This window comes from Cyanistes caeruleus, chromosome 3 (assembly GCF_971803275.1).
Source record: "Cyanistes caeruleus chromosome 3, bCyaCae1.hap1.1, whole genome shotgun sequence".
Classification (NCBI taxonomy): domain Eukaryota; kingdom Metazoa; phylum Chordata; class Aves; order Passeriformes; family Paridae; genus Cyanistes; species Cyanistes caeruleus.
Window position 1 is genome coordinate 71778008 of NC_141703.1, and position 15408 is coordinate 71793415.

Sequence of the window (15408 nt, forward strand, 5' to 3'; positions counted from 1 at the left end):
GGAAACTAGCAGGATGGCTCTTCCAAGGAAATCCTGTCAGAAAGTCCACACAAAGAGACACTTTTGAACACCATTAACTAAATCTGAGCCCATTTTCTTTCTGAATAAACTCCTCAGAGAGACAAGTCCTACTTTTTCTATTTGCCCCTTGTTTGGCTACAGATCCTCCTGTTCTAGTATATGACTCACAAGTCATATGTCCTCAACATGCTTTCATGCTTGGGCTTTCACCAGTACATAATTGGTTCTTCACTTTTGAAACTGTTTCCCTCAAGTTTTCCCCATGGATTTTGCATCCTTGCCTGTCCTGTTTTCTACAAATGATCCAGAGGGTTTTTCTGACAGACCAAACCTCTTCCTGTATGAACCCAGAAGGGAATTCTTGGAAAGGAAATTTTTAGCTGATGGGTGTAGTCCCATGGCAGGCAGGCACTGCATCAGCCTCTCCTAGTTTAAAATGTAAAGGATTCTATCACAAAAATTTGTGGCACTACTAAAAGGATGCTCTAGAATCTCACTGCCCTCCTGAATAAGATTATTTTACTTAAAAAAGCAGGTGTCAAAGCCATTTTGTACAGATAGTGGGAAATACCACTTGAAACTTCCAGAGAGTGAAAAAGCCATCAGAGAAATACCCAGTGCTTCGTGCCATTAAAACTTATGAGCTGAGAGACTTCATTGCATGAAGAAAGTTTTAATGTTAGGAGTTACTGCAGCTGCAGTAGATGGGATTCCATCCTGTCCCCCAACACAGCCTCTCATGCCCCAGTGCTTCAGGATCAACCCTGTGATACACTTACAGTTGTGGCAGCACTGTGTTTCAGATATATCACCCATCTCTTGGTGATAAAAAAAAATTCATTTGTCTTTGTGCCTCCTCTGGTGCTTAAGGTCAACAGAGATCTTCCTCTCTAGAGCTTTCAGCTGAAATACTTGCAGGGACCAATCAAGTAGTCCAATAATACAAGAACGTGGGCATGGTTGATTCAGATTCTCAACAGTTGTTATACATAGCTCCTCAAAGTGTCTCAAAATTTTTATTGGATTTTTTTACTAAATAAAGACTTGGGAATGACTGGTGTGGTTCTGTTTCCAGCTCTTTGTAGAGCAGCTATCAAGAGAAACTCATATGTTACTGCTGAGGAGTTGTTTAAGTCCTTCTTTCATAGAACAATAGGATGGTTTGGGTTGGAAGGAACCTTAAAGATCATCTAGTTCCAACTCCTTTGGCCAAGGGCAGGGACACATTCTACTAGACCATGTTGCTCAAAGCCCCATCCAACCTGCCCTTAAACACTTCTGGGGATGGGGCATCTGCAACTTATCTGGGCAATCTGTTCTCATGATTCACCACCCTCACACTAAAGATTTTCTTCCTAAAATCTAAGCTAAACCTACCCCTTTTCAGTTTTGAGCCACTCCCCCTTGTCCAGTCACTACTTGCCCTTGTAACAAGTTCCTCTCTGGCTTTCTTGTAGGCCCCGTTAGGAACTGGAAGGCTGCTGTATGGTCTCTTTAGACCTTTTTCTCCAGGCCGAACAGCCCTAACTGTCTCAGCCTGTCTGTATAGCAGAGGTGCTGCAGCCCCCTGTTCATCTTCATGGCCCTCCTCTGGACTCACTCCAACAGATCCACTTCCTTCTTGTGGTGGGGGCCCGTTGAGTCGGATGTAGCACTCCCAGTGGGGTCTCATGAGAGCAAAATAGCAGCAGAGAATCACCTCCCTAGACTTGCTTTGGGCAGAACCACCTCCCACTTTAGATGCTGCCCAGATTTTGTGGCTGTTTTCCTTTCCCTGCGACAACGCTATGGAACACACAAAAGCCTAAACAAAATATAGGTGATAGTGATATTTTTGAGTACTTATCTGAAAATGTCAAGAGCTACTTTTAAATAATAACTTTCAGAACAGTGACAAATGATCTCTGCTTCGGGGAAGGGTTGTTTTTCTTTTTCCAAAAGTTCTGTGCACAACAGCTTGATAGCTGATCCTGACTGAGGAGGGGTCTGACTGAGGGAAAGAAAAAAGGGGCTGGCAGCTCTTTGGGGCTCTTCATGCAGGACATACATGCATCACATGCAAGGTTTATCTGCTCTCAGAGAGAAAACCCTCGTTTTGGTGAAGAAGCTATTGGGTTGTTTTGGTGGGGTTTTTTCCCCCTTTTTCTCAGCTATCTCTGACCCCTGACGGAGGGCCGTGCGTTCTGCGGCCGGGGCGAGGCGCCGTCCGAGCGCGGTGCCCGGGGCACAGCGCATCCCGCGGGCGGCGGCTCCCGCGGCGCTGCCTCCGCCGGAGCCCGGCGGGGCGGGGAGGGATTTCTCACGCTTCCATCCTCAGCGGGAAAACTCTTCTATTTCCCAGGAAATCCCGCGGAGGTGGGATGGGTCATCTGCACAGTGACAAACTTTTTAAAATCCAGGCAGACAATCCGCTTGGAGCCTCCCGGGTGAGGAGAGGGGCTGCCGGCCCGTCCCGTGTGGAGCCGCGGCGGGAGGCGGGGAGGGGAGGGCAGAGGGAGGGCCGGGTGCCCGGGGGCTGCGGGGCGGCCGCCAGAGGTGCCGGCGCCGGGCGGGCAGCAGCAAGCACGGCAGCGGGCACGGAGCCGGGCACGGAGCCGGGCACGGCGGCTCCCGGCGCCGCCCGCCCCGCCCCGCCGCTCCCGCCACAGCCCAGCAAAGTCTGGGGGCGCCGCTTCCCCCCGCTTGAACGACCTGTGGGCCATCTCCTCCCGGGCTCTTCCGAACGAGTCGCGCCTCTCCCGAGGAGCGTAAGTAGAGCGCCCCTGGGCTGCGCCGCCCGGCTGCGGGCAGGGCCGCGGCCGCGGGCGCGCTCCGAGTCGGCGCTGGGGGCGGGAGCCCGCCCGGGGCCTCTGCCCGCTCGCCGTGTCCCCCGGCCGGGGGATGGGCGCCAGGGAAGGGCAGGGCGGAGCCGAGCCCGCTCATCCTACTGAGGAGGAGTCGCGGCGGGAGCCTTACTGCTCGGAGTACCTTCCTGAGGGACCCTGCCGCGGGTGTCCCTCTGTTGCTGCCCCACCGAGGGAACCGTCTGCAGGCAGCGGCGCTCGCAGAGGGGACGGTAACTGAGCCTGGTGTGGCAGGGAGAAGTGTCCAAACATCACCAAATAACTCAGAAGTGGAGGACAAAGCAACAAGTATTAATATCCAGGATAGTTGTGTAGGGACGTGTAATATCTTCCTTAAAAGTTGCCACTAACATGTGAACATTGATGTGCATTTCAAGCCAGTTTTGTGCTTGGAGTAGAGTCTTAAATATAAAGCAGAGCCAGAATTTCTTTCAACGTTGTAAGTGGTGCTGCGCAGAGTGATGGAGCTCATGAGCAAAACCCGAGATGGTTTCGGGGTTCCTTGAGGTGAGCTCCGAGTTATCTGGCCCATACAAACACTTTGTGCTGATAGTGGGGAAAACGGCCGGGTGGCCTCCCTGCATTGACCAGGCTGTTACCTCACTCTCTTCTCCTCTTTGGTCTGAGAGTTACCAAACATGCCGGTCACTTGTTCACTTAAGATTCACAAGTGATGCAAAGTATTGAGATGAATAAATATTCTTAGGAAGGTATGAAGCTTGATGAAGTAAAAATTTGCCAGTGTTATAAGCAATATAGTTGTTTCATTTGTGTCTTTTTTTTTTTTTTCCTGTAGGCAAAAAATATTTGGGTTCATTGCTGACTCACTGAAGAAATCGTATAAGCCTAGCATATTATTAGAAATCCTTATTGTGTTAGGTCTTTAAGACACTGACATAGATACAAAAAAATGAATTGAGCTGAATAGTCAGAGACACTAGAAGCATTTACCTCTTTTATATAAAGGAAATGAGAGAATCCTACAGGAACATTTTAGAATTAAATTAGAAAAATGTAAATTGTTTCCATAGTACAAAAGTGTACTTTAAGGAGTAACAGGATCTGCCTTGCAGTTACTTTAACTTGCTGGAAGTCCTTTCAGACAGATACTCAAACTTTTGAGCCCCTGCTTCTCTGCAGTGAAAAAGGGTCTTGAGTCTTTGAATGCCAGAAAGGCTCATCTTTGTGTATCTGGGGTGGGGGGCGGGACACTCCTCACGGTGCAGTTTTTAGATCTGCGTGGCTGGTGGTATGTGGGCACCTGACAGCTCTGTCTCATTCATGCTTCACTCACTCGGGATGTAGGACTGCTGCCCTCATGCTCCACGGCTGTTCCGCAGTCCCCGGGTAGCTCCACACCCTTCACACCTTTCAGCTTTACCGGTAAGTTGCTGTCTTTTCCTTCCTGGGTAGAGCTCTAAGATGGCATTTGAGTATTCTGGGGGAGAAAAGGGGTTGCTTTTTGTTCCTGTTTTTCTGCTGTGGCTAATGTATTAGAGCAGGAGTTCCAGCAGGGAAGTGAGGAGTTTAACAGGTGGGGTGTAGCTCTCCTCCTGGGCTCCGATCTGCACTCCTCGCGCTTTTCCTTTACTCAGGCCAAACTTTCACTCAGAGGTCAAGTGGAGTCAAGAAGAAGTCAAAAGAAGTTTTGCCTGGGATTTAAGGAGGAGGCTCCATAGCAGTAAAGTAAGTTCAAGGTAATAACAAGATCAGTTAAGGAATTAAGTTTTAACTAGTGTTTAAAATACAGTGAGAGTGGTGATAGATGTGTCTGCAAGTATGACATTGGGAGCATGAAGAAAAGTATTTTTCATAATCCTCATTTAAACAAGTTTATAAAATAAACTGTGAAGCCTCTGTGGTGATTTATGAAACACTCATCATTGTGCTTCATATATATGTACATGGCTAAATACCATTAAGTTTCACTGGCAATTAGAGTAGCTCATTCTGTGCCTGCACATACACCAGTTTGTCTGGAATTACATGGTCATGCTGCAGGCTTTCTGCAGGATGGATGCTTTTGTCTGATTTAAGTTAGCAGAGTCAAGAACCTAGTAGTGATGGAGATGCCTGATTGTTTGGTGTAAAAACAAATTAAATATTGCAACATGTTTTAACAGCTTTTTTTGTCATGTTGCTTTATAAAATAGAGATAATTTTGAAGAAAAATATCAAAATCCCAGTTTTTTTAGACTGTCACAAGAAATTAAAGGAAATGTGGGCTGAATTTAAGGAATTGTATTCAGACAAGGATATCTGTTAAGTTTCTAAGTATTTGTTTTGGGACATTTTTTGGACATACCAGTATAATGAAATCATAAGTACATCAAGTGTCATGATCTGGTAATGTATGTAATATAGCTGTGTACTTATTTGTGTGTATACATGTATAGAATAAATTTATAAAAAATAAAATGTAAAATTTTGCACATAGTGCACACAGTGATGAACCTCTTCAGTGACATCATCAGAAATAAAAATAATTGGAAAGTTTGTCATTGTCACATTACAATTATTCTTCTCCTGACGAGGGATAGATATGGCATTGCAGCTTCTATAATTTATTCTCGCTTGCTTGTTCTCTTTGTTACATGCAAAGTGTGTTTGTGCATGTAACAAGCTAGTAATTAATAACACAACATTGATTCTTTAATGCCATGCCAATTTTTATGAATGTCCATTTAACAGTATGGTCTCAAAGGAATGATTTTCTAATACAAGAAATTCAATAAAATACACCAAATAATACAAGACTCCCAGTTGTTATTCAATGATACAAAGGTTCATTAAGTCCTTGCTTTTCATACCATTGAACTATATTGTTTCCTGAGACAGATTCTCTGTCATTCCCTTGTGGGTATTCATGGACATCTTGAAATGCAGATAAAGATGTTTCATTTCTTAATCTGCATTTTTTTCCAAGCACAAAAAGAAAAAATGTCTCTTTTCACAACCCATATTGAAGATTAGGTCTTAACAGCTGCCTGTCTCTGTAGCACTGAAAGTAATACTATACAGTTGAATTTTATATAATATGACAAAAGCAAACTTGGCATCATTTGCAGCTAAAATATTGAGTTGTAGCTATTTAAATTTAGACAGGTATTGTTGAACTCAATAGGGAAAATAGAATATTCTCTAAGCTTTGTGAACCTTCTGTTTTTATTTAATGTAACTTAACAATACTTTGTATCAAGACACTCCTTTGCAGTTGTTGGTGTGTTTTTTGGATGAGTTGTGTTGGTCTTAAGAATTGCTCATTGAAGAATGTATTGACATTGAAGAAAGACACAGGACTTGGATTTCTGGGAACTCTCCAGCCAGTGGAGATACATAACTCTGCACTGCCCTTGGAAATTATGTCCTTCCAATATTTATGTCCTATGGACAAGACACATTTGTGGTGAAGGCAACAGCTGCTGCAATTCATGCTAAGATGTACACTGAGATTTTTCACCTCTGTGCAGTTAAGATGCTGTGAGGTATCTGCTCACAGCTTAAGCACTTTCTCTTGGTGTGCAGGATGAATCTGCACACTCTAATATGCAGAAATACATATTTTAATTAATGTAAGCACTAAAATAGCTTTTTTATATGTATCCTCTGAGAACTGCATTGTGTTATGTCTTTGGTGTCCTGAATTAACTCAGTCTGGGCACTGCAGACCTGTAGTAAAAAGAAAAAAAAATTCTTGAGTAGTATTTGTGATTGGAGAATGATTAAGACCAAGTTTGATAGATTTATTATTTGTCATCTTTAAGTTTTAAAAATTTTTAATGTTCTTCTGTTAATCACTAGATAAATCCTCAGAAAACACACTTTCTGAAAGAAAACATCCTGTTTTCATTGTAGAAGTCATGGCCTGCTCATTACCTGAGCTGCCTATTTTGTTTGATCTGGATGGAAAATAAAGAGAGGCAGAGAGTATTGAACTGAGAGGCGCAGAATGGTGTAAAGAATAGAAGAGAAAGGAAATATTGAACTTTGTTTTATGCTAAACTTCTTTAATCCATCAAATGCTACATTATTTATTTTGCTTTTCCTACATTTTCCCACTCATAATGAGAACTTACCCGAACAACAGTTTAGTTCAGTTCAGTTCAAAGCTGGAACTAAACTTGGTATATTATCAAATGATTTGTAAAAAAAAAAAGTATAAAATTAATTCATTATTGCCTTAAAAATTATTATTTGTTAAGATTAAAATTACTTAACCATCCAAAAATATTTAAAACCTCATAAAATTAAGACAGATAATTAAATTTTAAAGTAATATAAACATATTAAATTAAGACTATAAAAATACTATAACAAAATTTATTCAGCTTTGGGCTACTATATTAAGAGGAGAAAAAAATGCATTCTTCAAAAATAATCTGAATATATTTTTAAAAAATGTTTTAGGACAGGGAACATACACAAAATCAGTATTTTGTTGCTAGTGTCATCATTTGTAGTTTATCATGTTATATTGGAAAAATAATTCACTTAGAATAAAGGGAATGCGTTTTTGAAGAATATCAAAGATGGATTTTTAGTGGGAGTTTTTGTTAAATTAACTTTGTGTGATATAAAATGAATTAGTATACCAGATTTTATAATACTACTGCAAAATACTAACGGGTGTGTTGCTGCTTTTTGTGTCAAAGTGTACTATTCTGCAGTTAAAGGTATTTCATTGCCTCACAGTAAAATCAAGTTATTAAAAAATATCTTAAATAAATTTAATTTCTTTCGTTGCCTTAACAAAAAGCCTGAAAGAAGTTCAGGACAGGAAATGAGGAGAAAATAATTCTTTTAGAAAATCAGTGACATAATTGCTGGAAATTACACTCATAAAATGATGAGAATAGTACACTTCTTCAGTGGTAAATTCCTAGATGTAGTGATAAACACTGTTTTTATTTCTTGGAAATTGTAAGACACCCAGGTGTTTGGATAAGAAGTATAAGCATAGTAATGTAATTAAGTTTTTTATATATATATAAAGTATTATAAGATTTTTAAACAAAACGATAATTACTTTTCTGGTAGTGGGTTATTTGTATGCAAATGGTTAAATCTGAATTAGAATTATGATACAAGTATTTCTGAAGGTATTGAAGTTAGCTAAAAGTAAATTTTTTTATTTTGTTTTTAGTTGAAGGTTGACATATAAAATATAGAAGTGAATGTATTAGGGGCATGAAATGTACTCCTTACCTATATTCCAATATTCTTATATATAATCCAGTTAGGAACAGGCCAAGGATAACAGAAGTGATACCAGGAGATTTCTCTTGTTTCTCAATTGGAGGAAGCTTGTGAGGAATCTGATATTAAAAAAATCTTGCACTTTAAGTCTTTCCAAATCAGCAATTGTGTCTCTGCCTAGAATTGTACGTGAGAGGCCCATCATACATGAATTGGTGGAAACTGCTGAGAATATATGCCTGTGGTTTGTCACAGAAGTAAGGTCATAGGATGTAATTCTACTTTTTTCCAAGAAAATCTCTGTATGTAGTGGCTGAAATGACCTTGAGTTTGTTTTGTTTTTTGTTTCATTTTGTTTGGTTTTAGTGATGTTGCAGTAGATATGGTTCAGTAACACTAACTGCCAGGACAGTAGGGGAAATGGCATGGAAACTTTTTCACCATTCCTCTCAGAATTTGTCATTCTTCCCAATTTTTCAAGTTGCTACAGTGTCTGGGATTTTTTAAAAAATAAACAAATTTGAATATGATTAGGCTTTGAGAAACATGCTTGCTGAGTTGTACAGATTCTAAAATTCAACTGTAAATTCTGTAGGTTTTGAGTAATTATTTTTCTGTGTTTGTACAGTTTGAAAATAGCAGAGACCTATTATTAACTTTCTGATCACTGGAGTAAATAAATTCTGATAACAGTAAAATTATTAGACTTAGGCAAACTTTGCTTGACACTCTGAATACTAGTGCAGTTGCATTACTAGTAGGATTATTCTGTTTAGTTGATCTGATTTCTACCTGTTCTTTTCTAAATATAAACAGGAGCAGTTAGAGCCATCTCAGACAGAGGAAACAGAAACAATTCTTTTTTAAATATTTAAATCTTGTAGAAATTCTAACTTATGAATCCCTCTTGCCAGTTGTGTATAGGCACTTAAGCCTGTATGGGTTCTGTGAGAGCATTAAACATCTCCTTTCTGTGCTCACCAAAGCCCTGGGTTGCCTGGTCCCAGGGTTATCTAGTTCCTAATGTGTGTGTGCAATACACTGCAAAAGCGAGTGCTCTTAAGAAATATCAGTTGTCGAAGATCAATCTGTTCTGCCCCCGCGTTGCGTAATTATCAGATGTTTTAACATTGCTCTAATTGCTCTGATGTTCTTGTTGTAGGTTAGAAATCTGAAGCAATGGGTGACTGGAGCTTTCTGGGGAGACTGTTAGAGAACGCGCAGGAGCACTCCACGGTCATTGGCAAGGTTTGGCTGACGGTACTGTTTATCTTCAGGATCCTGGTGCTGGGGGCTGCTGCTGAGGAGGTCTGGGGAGACGAGCAGTCGGACTTTACATGCAACACTCAGCAACCCGGTTGTGAAAATGTTTGCTATGACAAAGCCTTCCCCATTTCTCACATCCGCTTCTGGGTGCTGCAGATCATTTTTGTCTCCACTCCAACCCTCATCTACCTGGGCCATGTCCTGCACATTGTACGCATGGAGGAGAAGAGGAAAGAGAAGGAGGAGCTGAAAAAGAAGGGAAGCAGCAAAGACGGCAACTACCCAGTAGCAGCAGCATCTGGCAGTGGTGGTGGAGGTGGCAGCAACAACGTCAAAGATCAATCTATTGTCAAAAGGGGGAAAGAGAAGCTCCCAATCCGTGATGAACGTGGTAGAATCCGTATGGGGGGTGCCTTGCTCCGTACCTATGTCTTCAATATCATTTTCAAGACGCTGTTTGAGGTGGGCTTCATTGTTGGCCAGTACTTCCTATACGGCTTCGAGCTAAAGCCAGTTTACCAGTGCAGCCGCTCACCTTGTCCACACACTGTGGACTGCTTCATCTCGAGGCCCACTGAGAAGACCATCTTCATCATCTTTATGTTGGTGGTGGCCTCAGTCTCCCTGCTGCTGAACATGCTTGAGATATATCACTTGGGGTGGAAGAAGCTTAAGCAGGGCATGACGAGCCAGTACATCCTAGAGATGCCTGTCGCAACAATGACACCAGTTATGGTAACGGGGGAGTCCAAACCTGTTTCCCTGCCGCCACCAGCACCGCCTGTGGTGGTCACGACTGCCACGCCGGCCCCTGTTCTGCCTGACACCCGCGCTGTCACACCGCTGCTGGCCCCGGTGACCATGGCATCGTACTATGCTACAGCTGCTCCAAGACCACGGCCCCCCTCCAACACGACGTCGATGGCAAGCTACCCTGCTGCTCCACAGGTTCCTGAGGAGAGGCACCGTGCTGTGACTCCCACACCCATCTCCACTCCCGTCACCATCCCGACCCCCATCCCCACACCCACGCCAGCCGTCATCAACTACTTCAACAGCAGCAGCCGTGCCCTGACATCCGAGCAGAACTGGGTCAACGTGGCAGCTGAGCACCAGGGGAAGGTTTCCTCCAGCTCAGCAGGCTCCTCGACCCCCAGCAGCGTCCGGCATCCCCTTCCTGAGCAGGAGGAGCCGCTGGAGCAGCTACTCCCACCCCCAGCTGTGCTGCCCATTGCCGCAGCCAACAGCGGCAGCAGCACGAGCCTGAGCGGGGCGAGCGGCAGCAGGTGGGATGTGGAGGGCGAGGTGGAGCTGTCGAGGCCGCGGCCCATCTCGGCTGCCTGCACCACGGTGGAGATGCACGAGCCACCGCTGCTCGTAGACACGCGGCGCTTGAGCAGGGCCAGTAAGTCGAGCAGCTGCAGAGCCCGGTCAGACGACCTGGCCGTGTAAGGTGGTCGCCCTGCTCGGGGGAGCAGGTGGTGGAAGGCGGAGTGGGCAGGGGAGCTGCCCGGGGAGGCCAGGCCTGGCGTGGGTGAGAAGGCCTGGGCTTCAAACTTAGATGCTTGCTGTTTTTGCACTCTGTGAGTTGTAGTGGGGGAAATTATCAACATTTTCTAATAGGTCAGGGGTGACCGAAGCGCAGCCCGTGGGCCGGGGGAGCGGTCCCACTTTCCTTCATGTTCACGGCAGATCCCTCGAGGGCAGCCGTAGGGAAGGCCTGCACGGGTGACAGGTGGCAATGGTAGCTGGTCATGTGCCCTGAGGCTGACTTTCATCTGAGAAAAATGTCAATATCCCTAGCGCCCCTGCACCTGGCTGTCATCTCCCTCTTGCCCTCGCCTTGACTTCAGCTCTTTCCCAGAAGCTCTACGTGAGCAGATGCAATGACTTACTTTCTTCCTCTTAAATTTTACGTAGCCCTGTGGCAAACATCAGGGTGGTCTATTGCCTCTTGGCAATTGTTGGGTCTACAGACCAACTTGCCATGTTAAAGATAACACAGTTTCTTCCATATAACGTGACTTAATGAAGCCATTGTGTTCATGGCAAGTCACCAATGCAGTCCTCGGCCAGGCAAAGTTTAGGGAACCCCTGGAATAGAATTTTGAAGTTCTTCTTTCCATGATTTTTTTTTACTCTTGACCTGTTAGGAAGTGTTCAGTTTAACCTTCTATCCAGTGTTTGCCAACTATGATCACACCATGTTTATAAGCCTGCAAATATGTTTGAGCATGTTTGACTATAATTTTAGCTGACTCCTAAAATTGCTTACAGGAGGACAGGAATTCAAATCATACCTCAAAAATTACTACACAGAACTATTTCTCTTCAGAAAGCAAGGATTATGATTTCAAAACACTGTGGCCCCATACATTGCCCGTGGAGAAACAATTAGGATGAAGTATAGCTCTGCATTTTAGGCTATTAGATATCAGCTGAAGTTTGTTGGAAAAATGCTTTTTAGAAGTAAATTTGAGTGCTTATTTTTAAGTATTTGAACATTTTGAGAATAATCTGTAGGTTTAAAGTTACTTGACTGTGCACTTAATAATTTTAGTTTGATCTTACAAGAAAATGTAAGAGGAGAGAAACTGACTAATGGTGAAATTCCCAAAGCAACATTATTTGTTGCTTTGTTGCGTACCCTTTAATATCAATCTGTAGTGTGTTTAGGTCAGTGAAAACTTAGATAATATTGTATTGCAGAAAAAGTGGCTAAAATACCTGGGCAACGTGGTGGCTGAGGGGTCTATCCTGATCTAACTGAAGTCACTTTCAGAATTTCCATTCAGTTTAATAAGGAGCAAGATTTGGGAATGGATCTTGAAGGCCTTACTCAAGCAAGACTAACATTCTCAAGAAGTTATGGAAGCCAGAAGAAATTTAGATTTTGGGCCTTAGAAAAGACATTGAAATCCTGCTTTTGGAAAATGTGTGTGCCCCTCAAAACTGGGTGAAGGAAAGTATTGTTTGGTTTTTTTTTTTTCTAAGGTGCAGCTTTCCTTTCAACAGGCTCTGTCCTTTTTTCCCTCCTTAACAAGATGTTAGAATTCTGCATGCCTGAATAGGCTGAGGAGAGTTTTGGTACAAAAGGAATACAGAATTAGGCCCAGCTTCTGTTCTAAGCAAAATCCAAAAGAACTAAAGCTTGGAGTCAGTCCTGTTGCTGCTATAAATCGAAAGTACTGTAACTGGAAAAGAGCAATCAAACACACTGGGATAGCCCTTTGCATCTTCAAAGTGTTTGGCCTGGCAGTGCAGTCCTTACTCAGGCAAAGCAGAGTCAGCCTGTAGCAAGCAGTTAACTTACCAGTTATTTTTCCTGTTATATGTTTTCCTGAGTGCTTATTTTATTCAACAGTCAAAATATATTCCCACAACTCAATATTAAACATTTTTACCTCTCTCTGAGTAATCACAAAGAGCTTCTCATAATCAGAAGCACTGTTCTGCAACCTTTGGGCATGTTGTCTCGTGACTTCCTTGTCCTGCTTGTGTTGAACCAGGTGAGAAGTCCTCCTGCTGCCATGGATCTTAAGGGCATCCACTGCATTAAAATTTGATGTGTAGTAGAACAATAAAGGTATTTATTATTAGGTATTCAGCTTCAGGCATGCTTTCATGGATTTTCTGTGTTATAAGCCATAAAAACCCTTTCTGCAAGAAAACTAAAAGCCATGTTCTGCTTTCTGTCGTAACCACGCAACTATACTGAACATAGACTAAAGTTGATGAAGTTGCCTAAATATAAACAAAGGCAGACATTAAGATTCAAAATCTTTAAATTTACTAGAGTCTATAGTAGCAGTTTTGTAAGTTTTGATAAATGCCAGTTAACTACATTGCTGAAATAATGCAATATATGCATCTCTGTATTTTAATACATCAGAGTTTATGGGCTATATTTTCCTCTGTACTATGCTTCTGAAGAATGAAGTCAAAGTCTTTCTGGAGTGTATTTATATAAACCAGACCACCTGGAATGTGTGCTTTTTTATATCACTTCCCGAGAGCAAAACTGATGTTGTTTGATGGGGCTCTGCATCTTGCAGCCCTTACTTTAGTATTTCCCTCACAGAGTGTGTCCTGCAGGATTGCATCCATATTGTATATAAAAAATAGTAAGAGAGATAGATTTAACTTAGGATCAACTGAGGCCTAGGCTGACCTTTTCAAATTAATGTGTGTGGTTGGACCTGCAGAAAGTTCAGATGCTTTTGTGGAATATATGGTATTTTCAGCCGGAGTAACTAATGGAAAGCTCTAAAAGATGATTTTTCCTGTTAGGTGAAGCTCGGGGGGAGAAATGTAACTCTATTACAACCCCTAAGAGAAGTCTGAGAGAGCAGCCTCTGCATCCAGGCAGTCCTGGTCTGAGAAAGCAAAGCTACAACTCACAGGCTGCGCTTTTAAGATCAGCTTAAGTTCCATCATGTAACTATGCAGCGTCAAGCTTCTTCATTGCCTACAGTTTCATTTGGAGTCCAGTAACTGTTTCTTCATTTAAACCCAGGTGACTGTTTTGCCAGAACTCCTCCTTAGTGCTTACAACTGCTTGTAGTTGCCACATCACATCTGGATTCAGATTTGTTGAAAGAGAAATCATACTGGTGTGGCCAATTTTGACGACTTTAATCTTTACTCATGAACAGTCACTGAATTCCACATCCTGTGAGTCAAGTGCCCAATTCTATGCAGAATTCCACAGTTGTAGAAAATATGAACGAACACCCACTGACTTGCGGGATAGAGTCTATTGGCAAGAAATTACCTGCTACTTCATAAGTCATTGACTCTTTCACATCACTTAATTACAAGGTTTCATGGCAACTGGTAGCAAGTGATACCCTGATTTAGCCTGGTCATGTGGCTGTTCAAGCCACAATTCTGAAAGACCTCAGGTGCACAGCTAAGATGAAATCTGTAGGTAAGTTATCACAAAAGCAAAAGTCAGAACAGAATCATGCCTGATATTAAGCACATCGAAAAAAAAACCCACTAATTTTTGCTCCTTGAGTAGAATAATTGTGGGAAAACTTGTCCTCTCTCTTACTTGAACTTAAAAAATATGCTGAGGTAAACCATGGAATAGAAAACTGAAACAAGATACTCTTTGAACATAGTAAACTATGGAATAGAAAACTGAAAAAAGATACTCTTTGAACAAGTTACCAGGTGTATGATGTACTACTCTTTTTGCAGTATATTTGTTGTTCAAAAAGGCACTTAGAGCTAATGAAATGCCTGACATTTTGTGGCTCTTAAGATTATTTTCTGGTATGAATATGTAAGTGTAGGATCAGTAAAATAATGAAAGCAAGTCTTAAAGATCAGATCACTATTTAGGTCCTTTTTTGGTTAGGCATGGGATCTCCTCCTCAGCTGCTACAAACTGTTGTGTTCCGCTGAGTTCATGTGGGTGACAGCAGTCTGCAGGAGCAGAGTGTTGAGCCCCCAGGTCTTTTTGTTTTATACAGACACTAACACCATGGATTTGAACAGGCTGGGGTTTTCTTTAATTCAAAATGTTTTACTTTGATTTTTCTTGTGAAAAGTGTGCTCTTGTAATTTTGATTTTCTGAAGTTTACATTCAGTTTTTGATTTCAGATTGCACATTTGGATGAAATAAACTGCTTTCTGAGTTTACATTTGTATAAGAAGTAAAAGAATGACTCTGCCAATCTGTTAAACATGAGGGGAATATCTTACTATAACACAGGAACTCTTCAGACATAAGGCAGTACCATTAAATTTAACTGATCACTGATGCACAGTATCAGCTTTCTCTGTGTAATTAAAATATGGGTGTTGGATATATATATATCCAGGGATATATATATACATATATATATATACACATATATATAGGGAGCACACTATGGAAAAAATATTTTTCATCATGAACTCAATTATTGCCAAATAAACTAAGGTTCACTATTGTTCATATGCCTTCCTGTGTGTTTAGAGCTTCACTGACAAAAATTAGTTGTGACGTATGTCCTTTACAAGCTAAATTTACAGCCTGGTTTAAAATTCCAAACAAAGTACTTGTGAATAAACACTGCACTGTTACACTGT

General features: G+C 42.1%; 1 protein-coding gene across 11 annotated transcripts; it reads left to right on the forward strand.

Moving 5' to 3' along the window:
• The first annotated feature begins 2252 nt into the window (after positions 1-2252).
• On the forward strand, positions 2253-14974 carry GJA3 (gap junction protein alpha 3). Of its 11 annotated transcripts, none has more exons than XM_086881852.1 (4): positions 2253-2447; positions 4170-4247; positions 4460-4550; positions 9223-14480. In XM_086881852.1, exon 4 carries the CDS (start codon positions 9240-9242, stop codon positions 10776-10778), a length of 1539 nt encoding a protein of 512 aa, XP_086737978.1. In that variant the 5' UTR covers positions 2253-2447; positions 4170-4247; positions 4460-4550; positions 9223-9239; the 3' UTR covers positions 10779-14480. The 11 variants fall into 11 exon arrangements, with proteins under 11 accessions (XP_086737978.1, XP_086737975.1, XP_086737981.1 ...); XM_086881849.1 differs by having other exon boundaries at positions 2369-2447; positions 4460-4561; positions 9223-14974; XM_086881855.1 differs by having other exon boundaries at positions 2369-2447; positions 4477-4550.
• Positions 14975-15408: the final 434 nt, after the last annotated feature.